Source organism: Moschus berezovskii, chromosome 19 (assembly GCF_049115385.1).
Source record: "Moschus berezovskii isolate FMDL1 chromosome 19, NW_MosBer_1.0, whole genome shotgun sequence".
NCBI lineage: Eukaryota > Metazoa > Chordata > Mammalia > Artiodactyla > Moschidae > Moschus > Moschus berezovskii.
Genome location: NC_142478.1, coordinates 55,043,078 through 55,060,996, shown reverse-complemented (window position 1 = coordinate 55,060,996; position 17,919 = coordinate 55,043,078). Strand labels below are relative to the sequence as shown.

General features: G+C 44.5%; 1 protein-coding gene across 2 annotated transcripts in view; it reads left to right on the top strand.

Annotated features, from left to right (window-relative positions):
- DNAH10 (dynein axonemal heavy chain 10) overlaps positions 1-17,919 on the top strand; it is a 156,602-nt gene that overhangs the window by 63,614 nt on the left and 75,069 nt on the right. For both annotated transcript variants that reach the window (XM_088828117.1, XM_055404325.2), the window contains 11 exons: positions 923-1,192; positions 1,323-1,506; positions 3,412-3,546; positions 4,631-4,783; positions 7,372-7,560; positions 9,304-9,450; positions 10,395-10,586; positions 12,394-12,512; positions 14,721-14,879; positions 15,335-15,470; positions 16,188-16,310. In XM_088828117.1, the coding sequence (XP_088684243.1) occupies positions 923-1,192; positions 1,323-1,506; positions 3,412-3,546; positions 4,631-4,783; positions 7,372-7,560; positions 9,304-9,450; positions 10,395-10,586; positions 12,394-12,512; positions 14,721-14,879; positions 15,335-15,470; positions 16,188-16,310 (1,807 nt within the window). The remainder of the gene's footprint in view (positions 1-922; positions 1,193-1,322; positions 1,507-3,411; positions 3,547-4,630; positions 4,784-7,371; positions 7,561-9,303; positions 9,451-10,394; positions 10,587-12,393; positions 12,513-14,720; positions 14,880-15,334; positions 15,471-16,187; positions 16,311-17,919) is intronic.

Genomic DNA, 17,919 nt, shown 5'->3' with positions numbered 1-17,919 from the left:
TTCAGTTATATTAATATGAACATAAATATGTATATTTCTGATTATCTTTCTTTATAGGTTATTGCATGATATTGAATATAATCCCCTGTGCTGTACAGTTAACCTTTGTGGCTTATCTGTGTGTAGTAGTTTGTATCTGTTAATCCTACACTCCTGATTGATTCTCCCCTACCTAAGTCGCTTTCCTCTTTGGTAAGCATAAGTTTGTTTTCTGTGTCTGTGACTCTATTTCTGTCTTACTTCACTTGGTGTGATAATCTCTAGGTCTATCCACGTTGCTGCAAATGGCAATATTCCATTCTTGTTTATGGCTGAGTAATATTCCATTGTATTAGATTGTTTCCAGGTCTTGGCTATTGTAAATTGTGCTGCAATGATCATCAGGTTGCATGTATCTTTTTGAATTATAGTTTTCTCTGGATATATGCCCAGGAGTGGAATTTTTGGGTCATAGGGTAATTCTATTTTTAGTTTTCTGAGGAACCGCCATACTATTCTCTATAGTGACTGCACCTACTTACATTCCCACCAGTAGTTTAGGATCATTCCCTTTTCTCCACACTCTTTCCAGCATTTATTATTTGTAGACTTTTTAATGCTGGCCGTTCTGACTGGTGTGAGGTGATACCTCATTGTAGTTTTAATTTGTAATTCTCTAGTAATTATTGATGTTGAGCATCTTTTCACGTGCCTGTTGGCCATCTGTATGAAACAAATATTCTTTTTTGTTTTGTTTTGTTTTCGGCCACACTTGTGGGATCCTAGTTCCCTGACCAGGGATCGAACCCGTGCCCCTTCCCATGGAAGTGTGCAGTCCTAACCACTGGACTGCAAGGAAAGTCCCAGAAGAAACAGATTCTTAACAAGACCATTTTTCCTTCCAATCCTGGGAAAATCTCATAAAGGCACGCTTCTCCGTTAGGGTCGACTGGATGCTCATGTACCAAGGGATGGTGGTGCTGGCTGCCAGCCAGGTGTGGTGGACCTGGGAGGTGGAAGACGTCTTCCGCAAAGTGCAGCAGGGGGAGAAGCAGGCCATGAAGAACTACGGCCAGAAGATGCACCGGCAGATCGACGAGCTGGTCACCCGGATCACCTTGAACTTAAGCAGGAACGACCGAAAGAAATACAACACCGTGCTCATCATAGACGTGCATGCCCGCGACATCGTCGACTCTTTCATCCGGAACAGGTGGGGACCTCCCAGCACGCTGGTGTCTCGAAACCTGTCCTTCTCAGCGTCTCTCCGTCCTGCCCCCGCCGTCTACCTTTCCGTCTCCGCTCTCTCCCTCTTCCCTTATCCCCCATTGCTCACCTTCCAGCATTCTCGAGGCCCGGGAGTTTGAATGGGAAAGTCAGCTGCGTTTTTACTGGGACCGGGAACCAGATGAGCTGAACATCCGCCAGTGCACGGGGACCTTCGGCTACGGCTACGAGTACATGGGTTTGAACGGGCGGCTGGTTATCACGCCCCTGACGGACCGGATCTACCTGACGCTCACCCAGGTGACTGGCGGCCTGGCTCTGGTGGGGATCGTTTATCTGGGGTTATGTGTTCTTTCTCTAGGTGTGATAGTAATTGTGATGGTGTACTGGGTTGAACAGGCTTCCCAAGTGGCTCAGTGGTAAAGAACCTGCTTGCCAGGGTAGGAGATGCGGGTTCAATCTCTTGGTTAGGAAGATTCTCTGGAGGGGGAAATGGCAACCCGCTGGAAATCCCATGGACAGAGGAGCCTGGTGGGCTACAGTCCACGGGTTGCAAAGAGTCAGACATGGTTGAGCACGCATGCACTGGGTTGAACAGTGTCCTCTCCACCCCAAATTCATGTCCGCTCAGAAGCTCAGATGTGACCCTATTTAGAAATAGGGCCTTGGCAGATTGAATTAGTTAAGGATTGGGGTGAGAACATCCCGGATTAGAGCCCTAGTACCAATGCCTGGTGTCCGTGTAAGAAGAGGAGAGAACATAGAGACACAGGGAACAGATGTGAAGACAGAGGCAGAGACTGGAGAGAGGCAGCCACACGCCAGGGAATGCCTGGAGCCACCAGAAGCTGGAAGAAGCCAGGAATGAGCCTCCCTTAAAGTCTTCGGAGGCAGTGTGGCCCCACTCACACCTTAGTTTCAGACTTTTAGCCTCCAGAACTGAAAGAGAACACATTTCTGTTGTTTTAAGTCAGACAATTTGGGGTACTTTACTATGGCAGCCTGGGAAACTAATGCTGATAGTAAAGGGGTTCGATAGTAAAGGTCCTTCTTTAAAAATCTGTAAAAGAAGTTCCATTTGGAATATGACATACTTGCTACCTTTTGGGACTGGGCTATTTCAAGTTCTGGTGGCCCCTAAAACCACCCTCAGTTTCAATAGTTTGCTAAGAGGAATTACCCAATTCAGTAATTCAGTAAAGCCATTGTGGTCATGGTTATGGTTTTTATAGGGCTTCCCAGGTGGCTCAGTGGTAAAAAAAAAAAAAATCTGCCTGCGATGCAGGAGATGTGGGTTCAATCCCTGGGTCAAGAAGATTTCCTGGAGAAGGAAATGGCAACCCACTCCAGTATTCTTGCCTGGAAAATCCCATGGATAGAGGAGCCTGGTGGGCAATGTGGGTGGCAAATGGTTGGACATGACTTGACTAAACAGCAGCGACAACAGCAACAACATGGTTTTTATAGCAAATGGATACAGATAAAAATCAGCAATGGGGGAAGGGAGACCCAGGTCTAGCAGTGGGACAGGGTCTAGGAGACACCAGGTCTGAGCTTCAGTTTCCTGTTCAGTTCAGCAGTCCAGACAGCATCATTTTCTCCAGCAACTGTGTGTGAAGTTCTGCTGCCCAGGGAAGCCCACTGAGCCTTGGGTTTTAACTAGGGGCTTGTCATGCATACAAGACTGACCCCTCTAAGTGACTGACCTTAGTCTCCAGACCCTCTTGAAGCTGACCTGCTGATCCCATGTGATCCAGGGCTTCCACCATAAATCACATTGTTAGACTGCCCAGCGTGGCCCGAGGTCCCTGGATAAACAAGGACTCTGTTCTGAGGCAGAACATTCTGGGGCCTTAGAGGTCAGCTCCCAGGATCAAAGACAAAGGGCCAAATCTTTCTTTGGGCAAAATGAATCCTTCCCTGCACATATGTCCATGTTCCCATGAGCCTCAGCTCTGGGAACTGCTAGGCATTGTCCCTCAGGGTGGGTACAGAGTCCAGCATGTTGTGAAGTTGTTGGTTTACTGGTCCCTGTATAACAGGGGGTGGAGTGGTCAATGGAGGTCAGTGGTCACTGTCAGAAAAGGTGAGTGTAAGCTGGTCCATTACCATTTATATATTCTGCATAGATTGTCACGAACTGGTCATTGACACCTCTTTCCTTCCATGGCAGACAACACATGTTTTGCATTTGGCTTCTGACAGGCACTGTCTATGTATCTGGGTGGGGCTCCTGCTGGCCCTGCAGGTACCGGCAAAACTGAGACCACCAAGGACCTGGCCAAAGCCTTGGGCTTGCTCTGTGTCGTAACCAACTGTGGAGAAGGCATGGATTACAAAGTAAGGACCTGGTGTCACTCCTTCCATCCAAATACTAACCAAGCCCAACCCTGCTTAACCTCCAAGGTCAGATGAGATGGGATGCTTTCAGGATGGTACAGCTGTCGATACCCCGACATCACTTCTGGTGCCGTCTTCCTATGGGGGAAGGCATTTTATCTCATATGCTTCCAAGGTATGACATAGTGACAGCTGGAGGAATGTAGCAGGAAACCTTTCGCCATCGCAGTCTGGGAACTGAGATGTATTTCTTTGTTAGCAGCACGTAGAGCAAGTGTCTCAGACTAAATGCCCGCTGGAGTCAGGGGGATACTGTAAATGAGTAAACAGCAGACCTGCAATAGAGTGGCGGTGACTGTGGCCAGCTGGAAAGCAAAGTGCCGTCTGAAGGAGGCGCTGGTGTTCAGGTTCGGTCAATTGTTGCCCAGAAGAGAGGACCCAGTATTGCTGGATTTTTCACCATCTCAAGAGAAGCCAGAAATCTGAGTTCATTTTACATGAAAATCCTTAATTTTTGAAATCTTTGAACTTCTTTACAAAACAGAAATACTAGAGTCACAAATGTAGAAAACAAAGTTATGCTTACCAGGGATTATGGAGGGGGAAGGATAAATTGGAGATCAGAATTGACACATACACACTACTATACATAAAACAGATCACTAATAAGGGCCTGCTGTGTGGCACAGGGAGCTCTGCTCAGTACTCTGTAATGGCCTGTAGGAGAAAGGATCTAAAAACAATGGAGATAGGTGTGTGTGAGCATGTGTGTGTATGTATATAGCCGATTCACTTTGCTGTACAGCAAAAACTAACACAACATTATAAATCAACCCTAAAAAATACAAATTTTTAAAAATTAAAAAAATCCTTAATTTGTGAAGTCCTGTGATTGGGAGCTGGCCCATAAGAGGCCTTGGAAATCTTGCCAGGAAGATCCATTAGTAGAATGGCTGGCTGAATGCGTCTCTGCCAATCTGATAATCATCGTTTGCTTTTAATTTAGAAAATTGTATCCATAAGTGGATCGCTTGTGATTTTCAAGATGAAAATTGCCCTTGTCCTGACATTGCTTTCGTCCTAGGCCGTCGGGAAGATCTTCTCGGGCCTTGCTCAGTGTGGGGCTTGGGGCTGCTTCGACGAGTTTAATCGCATCGATGCCTCTGTGTTGTCAGTCATCTCGTCCCAGATTCAGACGATAAGAAATGCTCTGATCCATCAGTTAACCACGTTCCAGGTGAGGATAAGTGTGAAGCTGGCCCAGATCCTCCCCACGATGGGAACGTGCGACGGTGGACAGTCATCTGTCTAGACCAGGCTCCCCCTAGATGTAGATTTGCCTGACTTCTGCTTTCATGTGGAAATAATTGGGTTTCCCCAATTGATCATCATCTTTGATAATTAGGTACTGTAATAATCTAAGAACTTCAGACATGGGACTCCCTGATGGTCCAATGGTTAAAACTCAGAGCTCCCAATGCACGGGGCACTGGTCCAATCCCTGGTTGGGGAACTAGGATCTTGCATGCTTCATGGGGCGGCCAAAAAATAAATTAAAAAAGTAAAGTACAGATGTGACTAATAGTGACGGGTAGGGCCACATTCTCAAGTAAATGAAATATAAGGTCCCCTTTCAAGGTCAAAAGATGTTTTTAATGACTTCCCAAATTTGAGAAAAAGTGACTTAAGAGATATCAACATTCTGTTGAATCAGAATGTCTTCAGTACAAATTATTGCAATGAACAAGAAATTTTGCCTTCAGACCCGGTAAAGTTAGGGCATTATAATGACCAAGTTTTTTTTAAATGTCATTTTGGATCAATAAGAACCATTTCTATGGACATTTGTTTATTTCTTGGCCACACCATGGAGCATGTGGGATCTTAGTTCCCTGAGCAGGGATTGAACCCACACCCTCTGCATTAGAAGCATAGAATCTTAACCACTGAACCCCCAGAGAAGTCCCATGACCAAGATTTTTAAGGTTGTTATTAAAGTGAAAAGGCAATTTTAATTTTTTTTTGAGATTATACTAATCTCTCCCTGTCCAACAATACATTTGTAGACTCAAGTTTGGGACATCTGCTTTAAGTTACATCAGATGAAAATGGATCAGAGTTTGGAGAAACATGATCTTATGTAATTTAGGTGGCCCAGGGTGCATTCCCTGACAACAGGGACCAGAGTGGCTGAACCGTTTCCCTACCTGAGGCCCTCTGTGGTCCCAACTTGCTCTACTGTTCCTCTGGCCACTGTCCTTGCTCCTGCATGCCCCTGTGCCCTTGTCACTTTATGACACTTGCTCTACAGACATATCAGACCCTGGGACCCCACATGCATCCCTATCTGCCTGAAATTGTCCTTTTTTTCTCCTTCACCTGAAAACTCCTATACATCCTTCAAGGCCTCACAGAGCCTCGTTGGGAGATCCAGGAACCAAATTCAGCTTGGGCTGTGAGGACTCTGTTATGGGCCCCTCTGCCACCACCCCACCTGCTTTTCCCCTGGACCTTAGTGTTGCTGGTGGTCAGAGGATTATGTAAAGTGGATCCTGTTAAACATTTGAGGATTCCAGTGAAGGTTCTAGATGGATTTCTAATTCATTAGTTCTGAAATATTTTATGACTGAGCTTACTACTGCCATGGGAGACACATTGAACCTGCAATGCATTGGGGTTTCTAGAAGCTGTGTTTTTAAGAGCAGACCTGTCTGTCATCCCCAGGGGATGCTCTGAGACTCACATGAGACATTGAGTCATGGATGACTGTGGTCTCAGTGCAGACTTGGGAGATAAGACAGCGGCCTCTATCCTTTGAGGAGCATCAGCTACCTGCTGGGCTGCCCTCCTGTCAGAGGCAGCCTGGGCCTCATAAAAATAAGAATTCTGCTTTCTGTCTGTCTGATGGGCCATTAAAAGAAACAAAACAGTAAAATCTTAGTAGAGAGGAAAGTTGAGATAGTTGAAATTCAAGGTGGGCTAAAGAGACTCAAAATATAGACATTTAGAAATTTCTGTACTTTGTCTATCCATGGAGCACCTGGAGGACAAAGTCTGGTTTCTTTAAAAAAAAGATATATATATATATATATATACATATATATATACACACACATTTATTTATTTATTTGGCCGTGCCAGGTGTTAGTTGTGGCACGCAGGATCTTTAGTTGTGACCTTTGAACTCTTAGTTGTAGCTTGCTGGATCTAGTTCCCTGGCTACGGATTGAACCCCGGGCTCCCTCCATTGGGAGCTCAAAGTCTTAGCCACTGGACCACCAGGGAAGTTCCAAGGTTGGTTTCTCAAATGATGCTGAGGTGGGATTCTGGTGGGAAAGGTCTGGGTGACACCCAGGCAGCCAGATGGGATTAAAGGTGGGAGTGGGAAGAGAAGTGACAATTGACATGAATGAAAATCCACATTGTGCAAAGTGATGGGCTGGGTGCTCTCAACTATGTTACCTCCTTTAATCGCTACAACCTTGCAGAGAAGGACATGGAGACTCAGAGAGAGTAAGTGACCCATTGTGGGTCATGCAGTGCCTCAAATCAACCCCAGGCTGCACACTTTCCCAACATCAACTACTTTTTAAGTCGACAGACCCTGGATTTGGATCAGAGTTTGGGGGTCGACTGAGGCTTGCCCCCAGAATGTTGAGGTCATAAGCATGAGGACTCTACATTTATCACCAGGCAGGGGCAAGACACAGATGGTGATGTCTCCTCTTAATCCACAAAAACGAGTAGCCTCATGGCTCCCCAGGCCACCTTTCCCCTGGCAGGCTGGCCGGCAGCATAACCCTTCCTTCTTCCTTTGTCCCCTAGTTTGAAGGGCAAGAGATCTCCCTAGACTCCAGAATGGGCATCTTCATCACCATGAACCCTGGCTACGCGGGCCGCACGGAGCTGCCCGAGTCAGTGAAGGCTCTCTTCCGGCCGGTGGTGGTGATCGTGCCGGACCTGCAGCAGATCTGTGAGATCATGCTGTTCTCCGAGGGCTTCCTCTGGGCCAAGGTAAGCCGCCCCCCCACCACGCAGTGCCCCGTGGCCCCGAACCCCATCTGAATCTGCACTCAGACTGGGGCCTGGGCCATTTTCATTCTGTGTGACTCTTCAAATAGTTTTGCTTGGTCTCTCTCCCTCCCTTTTTATTTATTTATTAAACAATGAATGATAGATGCTTTGGGAACAATTGATTTTTTATATTCATTTTATCTGTTAGGCTGCACTGGGTTTTAGTTGTGGCATATGGGATTCCAGTTCTTTGGCTAGGCATTGAACCTGGGCCCCTGCATTGGGAGTGTGGAATCTTAGCCACTGGACCACTGGGAAAGTCCTCTCCCTCCCTTTTTAAAATGACAACTTTCATTTTGAAACCATTTGACTCACAGCAGGTGGGGACAGGATTCCAGAGAGTTCCACGGACCTCTCATCCAGCTTCCCGCGGTGATACCCTCAAATCTGGGAAAATTACATGGACACAATGCTATTACCTCACGTATGGGCTTTATTTGGGTTTCACCAGGTTTCACCTTCTCTCTCTCTGGTGTGTGTGTCTAGTTCTGCGACATTTAATCCCATGTATAGAACAACTGGAGCCACAATCCGGACACAGAACTGTCCCGTTATCACATAGAAACTCCTTATGTCACCCCTTAATGGTGGCGCCCTGCCCCCAACTCTAACTCACAACTGCCAGTCATTCTCTATCACTACAATTGCATCATTTCTAGAATGTTCTATGCATGAAATTATACAGCGTGTAACCCTTTGAGGTGGGCTTTTTTCACTAAGCCTCACACCCTATGTGGCTTTAAAAATATATTGCTATATTTAAAATGGGTAACCAACAAGGACATACTGTACTGCACGGGGAACTCTGCTCAATGTGACATGGCAGCCTGGGATGGGAGGGGAGTTTGGGGAGAATGGAGACATGTATATGTATATCTGAGTCCCTTTGCTGTCCACCTGAAACTATCACAACGTTGTTACTTGGCTATACTCCAATATAAAAATTAAAAGTTCAAAAAATAAAGTAAGCTTATGAGCCAAAAAAAACACTTTTCTTAACAAAAGCAAAAATATATAGGGATAATGCCTTTATCATGTCTTAAAATGTATATAAAAAGATTGTACACATACATTTCCACAGAAGGTTCTGGAAAAGGTGCAAAATAGCAAATATTTTTAAAATAAAGGATTGCTAGGTTGCTTCTCTGCAATTTTTTGGTGAAAGCTCTTGTTGACAATCCTCTTGTCTAGGTTTTGAGCCAGAGAGGAGAGATCTCTGGTTCTCGGTTTTCATGTGCAAACTCCCCATGCCATCGCTAGGGACAAGCAGGTTTTGAATCCTTGATGTAGACCAGGTGAATGACTCATCCTCAAAAATGGTTACAAGAAAACTTTAATAACATGTTTAGTTCAAAGGAAGCCAGTTTCTGAGTATAATTGCCATGATTTAAAACATTGGATGAATTCTGTTCTTTTAGGTAGTTAAGATTTTCCTTGGCACTCAAGGACTGTCATCCAACTTTGCTAAAGCTGGTGTACTTTTCAATTAGGTCCTAGGTTTGTCACTGTGGAAAATGAAGGTCCCATCCTGGTATTTGTTACAGGCAAGAGCATCTTGCTTGTATCTGTTTATAGAGCAGCTTCATCTGAACATCTTTATGTCACTTTTCTTTGTGTCATGATGTTCCAGTGTTTTCAGGGCATTTCCTTCATGTGTTTTTTCAATATCTTTTATCACAAAAGACTCTGGCCAAAAAGATGACCGTCCTGTATAAGCTGGCCCGGGAGCAGCTCTCCAAACAACATCATTATGATTTTGGACTCAGAGCCCTGAAATCGGTATTGGTGATGGCTGGTGAGCTGAAGAGAGGTTCTTCTGAGCTTCGGGAGGTAGGGGCCATGTGCACTAAGTTCTCTGGGTATTTATTTGGTTCACGGGTATTGAACGAATGCTGGGGTGGAAGTGCCAGGGAGCACAGGTCAATCAAGAAAAAGCTTTCCTTTTTTTATATAGTTTTATTTGTTTAAGTGTTCTTTTCTTTTTTTAAAACTTTAGTTTTGGCTGTGCTGGGCTTCATTGCTGTACGGGCTTTTTCTCTAGTTACAGCAAGTGGGGGCTACTCTCTAGTTGCAGTGTTGGGGTTCTCATTGCAGTGGCTTCTTTTCTTGTGGAGCACACACCCTGGGGCATGCAGGCTTCAGTAGTTGTGGCTCCCAGGCTCTAGAGCACAGGCCCAATATTTGTGGCACACAGGTAACTGCTCCATGTCAAGTGGGATCCTGGACCAGGAATTGAACCCATGTCTCCTGCATTGGAAGGTGGATTCTTTACCACTGAGCTACCAGGGAAGCCCAAGAAAAAGCTTCATGCTTAGCTGTCACTTCATTTACCTGTCTGGCCTCCATTTGGTCTCTCCTTCATTATATTCTTCTCTTCTAATTTGACTTATTATTGTCAAGTTCAGTGTCTTCACAGCACCAATGTTTGTAACACTTCAGTGATAATAATCGGTCTACGGTTGCAGGGTGGTGAGATGGAGGGTGGGGATGAACAAAATTCTCAAGAAAGCGTGAACATGAGTTTTTTTCCTCTTTGCAATAAAAGCCAGAGGAACAGTCATGTTTCTTTCACATGGGGCTTCCTCCAAAACAGAGCTCAATGGATGCTGTTCTGTGGGTAACAGACTCTTGTGTTTCTCCAGAAACTCTGCTTGCAGTGCTCTATGTTTTATATTTCATAAAAGATTTAACTGTCTGTTTCATAAGGCTCTTTCTAGACTAGCCCTGGGGTCTTCTGGAAACATCTCTGAAGACATGTGTTTCATTCCATGCAGGATGTGGTATTGATGAGGGCCCTTCGAGACATGAACCTGCCCAAGTTCGTGTTTGAAGATGTGCCTCTCTTCCTTGGTTTGATCTCTGATCTGTTCCCTGGACTAGATTGCCCTCGGGTTCGCTACCCTGATTTCAATGATGCCGTGGAACAGGTGCTTCAGGAAAATGGCTACATCATCTTACCTGTCCAGGTAAAGTGGTGCTGAAGATGAGAGTTCACTGACTTTCTCTGGGTCCTTTCCACTTATTTTTCATTTAAAAAAATTGTCAAATGCCCATAAAATTTCCTGTCTTAACCATTCCTCACCCCGCCCTCATTTTTTATTGTGATAAAGTACATACAACATAAGATTTACCATCTTATCTTACATCTTATCCATTTTTAGTGAAGTTAGGTATATTCATGTTGTTGTAAAACAGATCTCCAGAACTTTTGCATTTTGCGAAAGAGAAACTCTCTGTTCCCATTAAATAATAACTCCTTATTTCCCTCCCTCAGCCCCTGGTAACCTCCACTCTGACTCCTCTGGGAATCTTATATGCGTGGAATCATACAGTATTTGTCCTTTTGTGTTTGGCTGATTTCACTCAGCATCATGTTCTCAAGGTTCATCCATGTTGTAGCATGTGTCAAAATTCCCTTCCTTTTCAAGGCTGAGTAATATTCCATTGTATGTATGTATCACCTTCCAACTGGCGTAATGTGATCAGATAAGTATTTTTTGGGGGGGGAAGTTCGATCATCTAAGGTTTTCTTCCTCCCCTACCTTTCTTCCCCCCAGAGTCATACTTACAAAAAAATTAAATTAGATATTACAAATAGAATTTTGATAACCTGAAACCTGTGAGGTTGTATATGTTGTTTGTAGGCCATAAATTATTACCCAAATATTCTGCTGAGGGTGTCAACTCCCCAAGCTGCAAGCTCGGAATGACTGCCTCTGGATGGGCCACCTTGGGGCATCAGATTGCCCAGGAGCCTCAGGCAGGGGCATTGGGTACCAACCACAGATAAGCGAGCCCTCTGCAGTTTTCCTGGCCTTGATGGTTTCCTCTGCAGGGAGTTGTTTAAAGAGATGTGTTTTTTGGTTGGAAATGTAAAATGGTGTAGCCACTTCAGAAAAGTCTGATGGTTCCTCAAAAAGTGAAACTTAAGAGTTACCTTGCGTGCATGCATGCTAAGTCACTTCAGTCACGTCTGACTCTTTGCGACCCCATGGACTGTAGTCCGCCAGGCTGCTCTGTCCATGGGATTCTCCAGGCAAGAATACTGGAGTGGGTTGTCATGCCCTCCTCTGGGGGATCTTCCCAACCCAGGGATTGAACCCAGGTCTCTTACATCTCCCACACTGGCAGGAAAGTTCTTTACCACTAGTGCCACCTGAGAAGCCCAGAGTTACCATATGATACAGCAATGTTATTCCTAGGTGTAAACCCAAGAGAAATGAGAGAATATTTATCCACATGAAAATTTATCCACAAATGTTCGTAACAGTGTTATTCATAATAGCCAACAAGTGGAAATAATACAAAAGATGAAGAGATAAATATAATGTCCTCCACCCATATAACGGAATATTATTTGGCCATAAAAAGAATGAAGTGCTGACGTAGGCTACCCTGATGATAGTGCATAGCATGATGCTAAGTGAAAGAAGCCAGACACGCAAGACTCCATACTGCTCGATTCCATTTCTATATTCCATTTATATGTTGAGGATGGGCAAATCCATAGAGACAGAAACTGGGCGCTTGGAGCGGTGGGCAATGGGCTTGGTAGACATGACTAATGAGCATGGGGGTTTTATTGGGAGAGTGATGAAAATGTTCTAAAATTGAATGTCATAATGGTTTCACAAACTTTCAAATATATTAAAGCCACTAAATTGCTGAAACACTTTAAATGGGTGAATTGTACAGTATGCAAATTCTAGTTCAATAATCCTGTTTTTAACAAGAAGGTATGTTTTAACCCAGCTGCCAATGTTTGTCCCCCAGGTGGATAAGGTGGTTCAGATGTTCGAGACCATGTTGACCCGCCACACGACAATGGTGGTGGGGCCCACGGGAGGGGGCAAGTCCGTGGTCATTAACGCTCTGTGTCAGGCCCAGACCAAGTGAGTAATGGTGTCTGCGGGCAGGGCTTGGTTGCTAGGGTGATTTCATGGTGAGATCGGTGGCATATTACTTGGTTCCACTTTGTTCTCTGATTTCCTGGGAGATTACATTGGTCCCAAATAGCCCCCTTTAAGCCCAGAGCATCTTTTTTTGTGGGGGGCATGCCTCAGGGCTTGTGGGATCTTAGTTCCCTGACTAGAGATGGAATCCATGCCCCCTGCAGTGGAAACGTGGAGCCCTAACCACTGGACTATCAGTGAAGTCCCCAAACCAGAGCATCTTAACTTGTTTCATTGCTGATATAGTTGATATATTTTAGAAGGCAAAACAGTGAGCCTTTTGTCCATCAGGCTGTAAATAGGTTTATTTATGAAATGATTATTTCACCAGCTATCATATAAGGATGTTTTGAAAATTAGCTTAGGTTGTATTTTCTTGATGTTCCGATTCCTTTAAAGTCAGCCAGGACCCACACCATTATGTGACACTGTTATGTATCAGAGTGGCCAAAAAGAAAGTCACCTCCCTAAATGCCTTGTTATTGCCAGCCTTGCAAGAGCTATATCTCTTGAAGGAAAAAGTGACCTCACACTCCTAGTATAGAATGTCACAAAGACCTGTGGTGAATCAATCAATACTCTTATACTGAAAATGAGTTTTCTGATTCTCACTTTTCTCCTGAGCAATCACTTCCCAGCTAGCGCTAGTGGTACAGAACCCATCTGTCAATGCAGGAGACACAAGAGACTTGGGTTTGTTCCCTGGGTCAGGAAGATTCCCTGGAGAAGGACATAGCAACTCACTCCAGTGTTCTTGCCTGGAGAATCCCACGGACAGAGGAGCTTGGTGGGCTATAGTCCATAGCGTCGCAAAGAGTCGGACACGACCAAAACGACTTAGCACTCATGCAGTCACTACATTGCAGAAAGATTTCAATACATGCTGATATTCCAGCAAAAATCTGAATCAAGCCTTATAATTGTTGTGGCTTTACCAGTTCTAGATAGTCTATAAAATCTTTTATAGTTTATAAAAGTTTATAAAATGAGTTTCTAGTCCTTCTTATATTTTTCATGAGAAAACCACTGGACCGTGGCTTACTGATTGAACGGATTTTATTCCATAGCCATCCTGTATTTATTCTTTAATTAATTCATTGTTAGATCATTTATGAAACTATTATATATAGATGTGAGTATCAGTATGCCACTATTATTTTTATTTACTTACTTTGTTCATTATGAACTATGGTTCATGTGAACTTTAGTTTTCTGTGGATGAATTAATCCCCCAGCACCATGGGAGTTTACAGGCATTGTAGTGGGAAATACCCCTACATACCCCTACATATAAGTCAAAGTGATTTATAAAAAAAAGCAACTCAGGGTCTTCGCTGGTGTTTCAAAGGCCAAGACTCCAAGCTCCCAATGCAGGGGACCCAGGTTTGATCCCTGGCCGGAGACCTAGATCCTCCGTGCCTCAACTAAAAGAACTCATGTGCTGCAACTAAGACCTGGCATAGCCAAATAAATAAATAAATATCTAAAAAATAACAACGCAGAGTAGATGTCATTCTATTAACACAAGGGATTGAACATCATGAGTTCAAAGGTTTTATGTTACCCTGATGACTGTTAACCTCTTTTATACTAGTTGTGAAATATTTACATAAATATGCCATGTGCATGAATATGTAAATACACAGAGGTGAAATACACATGAAGGTTAGCATCTGTTGCCCCCATAAACCAAAGCTGTGTTATCAGTTCAAACCTCACTTATATTGGGGCCACATGTCTGGTGAAAGGTGGTTCCCTTGCCTTTGTTAGTCGCTCAGTCATGTCTGACTCTTTTCGACCTCATGGACTGTAGTCCACCAGGCTCCCCTGTCCATGGAATTCTCCAGGCAAGAATACTGGAGTGGGTTGCCATTCCCTTCTCCAGGGGATCTTCCCCATCCAGGGATTGAACTCGGGTCTCCTGCATTCACAGGCAGATTCTTTACCATCTGAGCCACCAGGAAAGCCCTCCCTTGACTTTAGTAAAAACCGTTAACAGAGAATGGGAAGCCCAGTGCAGGGTTTGGATGGTTTGCATGTTAAAATTTTGGATCAGATCCAGAATTTAACCCCCTACATGAGTGGCCTGGATTGTTCTAATGCGTTGAGTCTGCCTGAGTCCTGGCTGAGGCTTTTCATTCTATATAGGCTTGGGCTGGTGACAAAGCTGTATATCCTGAACCCCAAGGCTATGAGTGTCATAGAGCTGTATGGCATCCTGGATCCCACCACCCGAGACTGGACAGATGGGGTGCTGTCCAACATCTTCCGGGAGATCAACAAGCCCACGGATAAGAAGGAGCGAAAGTGAGTGTCTGTGTAAGGAGGGAAGAGCCTGGGTGGCTTTGTAATGAATTAGCCAAAACTTACAAGTAAACAACTGATGTATAGTACTGTAGTTTCATGCTTGGAGGCAGGTAGACTCAGGAGGCTCTGCTCGTGACGCTCTAGGTACCACTTCAGCACTGTTTCTGTCTTATGTAATTTCTTCTCCTTGACTGTGTTGGTCCCCAGCTTACCATGGAGGAAGCTGAGGTCCAGGGAAGGGGAGGGAAGAGCTTGCCTCAAGGCCAGGGATGTGAGCTTGGGACATGATTGTTATTTTATTAGGTCAAATCTCTAGACTAAGTAGGGTGCTCTGTCTCACGTCCTGGTTAGAAAACCTTGGGAAAAGATGTTCAACATGAATGGGGAGGTTACACCAAGTTGCATAATGGGAAGCCTTCCAGGTGCCATGGCTCACTTTTTTCCGGTTGCCACAGGTATATTTTATTCGATGGTGATGTGGATGCTCTGTGGGTGGAGAACATGAATTCTGTGATGGATGACAACAAGCTGTTGACGCTGGCCAATGGTGAGCGTATTCGGCTTCAAGCACACTGTGCCCTGCTCTTCGAGGCAAGTAGTGATGAAAAATAATTTCAAATAGAAGTCTTTCTTTTAATTACAATTTAAAGGGCTTATTCTTAAAAATTTATGTTATTGAAGTATAGTTGATTTGCAGTGTTGTATTGATCTCTGCTGTATAGCAGAGTGATTCAATTATACATTTATATGCATTCTTCTTCATATTACCTTGCATTATGGTTTGAATATAGTTCCCCATACTATACAGTAGGACCTTGTTGTTTATCCATTCTGGATATAATAGTTTGCATCTGCTAGTCCCCAGCTCTCAGTCCTTCCCTCTCCCTACCCCTTCCTCCTTGGCACCCACAAGTCTATTCTCTCTGTAAGTCTGTTTCTGTTTCGTAAATAAATTCACTTGTGTCATATTTTAGATTCCACATATAACTGATATCATATGGTATTTGTCTTTCTCTTTGTGACCTATTTCATTTAGAATGATAATCTTTAGGGCCATCCATGTTGCTGCAAATGGCATTATTTCATTCTTTTTATGGCCGAGTCGTATTCCATTGTATGTATGTACCACATCTTCTTTATCCAGTCACCTGTTGATGGAAATTTGCATTGTTTCCATGTCTTGGCTATTGTAAATAGTGTTGCAGTGAACACTGGGGAGCATATATCTTTTTGAATTGTAGTTTTGTCCAGATATTTTTCCAGGAGTGGAACTGCTATAGATAACACTGAGTTTGTTCATTTCTCCAGGTTGGGGATTTACAGTATGCCTCCCCTGCGACTGTGTCTCGATGTGGAATGGTTTATGTGGATCCTAAAAACTTGAGATATCAACCATACTGGAAAAAATGGGTTAATCAAATACAAAACAAGGTGAAAATTATTTCCAAAATGAACTAACAATCATTAGTATTGGTGGCTAATTGGATACTTTGGCCACCTCATGTGACGAGTTGACTCACTGGAAAAGACTCTGATGCTCTGAGGGGTTGGGGGCAGGAGGAGAAGGGGACGACAGAGAATGAGATGGCTGGATGGCATCACCTGACTCGATGGACATGAGTCTGAGTGAACTCTGGGAGTTGGTGATGGACAGGGAGGCCTGGCGTGCTGTGATTCATGGGGTTGCAAAGAGTCGGACACGACTGAGCAACTGAACTGAACTGAACTGAACTCAGAGAGAAGTTTGTCACTGAAGGCCAGGACCTTGACCTTGACCTGCCTGTGATCTTGAGCACTAAATGTTATCAGTAAGTTGGGTGACACCATGGAAGACACCCTTATTAGATTTCCAGAAAATTCATAGCAGGTGGGACAGTGATTTTGATAGTCTAGACCAGGGGGTGACAAATTTTTTCTGTGAAAGAGAGTAACTATTTTAGGTTATGGGGGCCATATAGTTTCTTTTGCAACTACTCAACCCCACCATTATGGTATGAAAGCAGCCATAGTACATGAATGGGCTTTGCTATGTACCAATAAAACTTTATTTACAAAACAGGTGGCAGGCCAGATTTGGCTTATGGATTGTAGCTGGCAACCCCTCATCCAGCCAAGTCCAGTGGTTGAGAAACTTGTCTCTAGGAGGTGTCCGGCTCCTCCTGTCTTGCTCAGTTGGATGAACACAGTGTGTGAAGGACCTACTTTATCACAGAATTGAGACTCAATGGTTTCAGTTGATCTCAAACACTGTGATATGTCATAAAGCTGCTCAGAAATGTGTACTGTCTTTTTTATTTTTTTGCTCCAGTGGGTCTTCATTGCTGCTCATGGGCTCTCTCTAGTTGCAGTGCAAGGGCATCTCATTGTGGTGGCTTCTCGTGTGTGGAGCGTGGGCTCTGGGGCACATGGTTTTCGTAGTTGCAGTTCGTGGGCTCTAGAGCACAGACTCAGTAGTTGCAGTGCACAGGCTTAGTTGCCCTGAGGCATGTGGGATCTTAGTTCCCCAGCCAGGGATTGAACCTGCACCCCCTGCACTGGCAGGCAGATTCTTAACCACTGGACCACCAGGGAACTGCCATGTACTGTCTTAATGGTAGACTTCATTGAAAGATTCAGAGGTAAAGTGACAGTCATGTGAAGGCTGTGGCTTGATCATACCCAGGACATCGTGACCATACAGGATGCAGCTCTAGAAGGACCACTAGGATGATGGAAAATTGGAAACTAGGACCCAATTACCCCAGAGAAGAGAGGAGCAAGGGGAACATGTTAGGACCATTTGAGGCACACTGTCATATGGGAGGGGCTTCCTAGGTGACGCCAGTGGTAAAGAACCCACCTGCCCAGCCCGGAGACAAAAGATCCCTGGGTCAGGAGGATCCCCTGGAGGAGGGCATGGTGACCCACTCCAGTATTCTTGCCTGGAGAATGCCATGGACAAAGGAGCCTAGTGGGCTACAGTCCGTTAGGTCGAAAAGAGTCAGACACGACTGAAGAGACTTAGCATTCACGCATGTCATATGGATGATGATGTCCACAC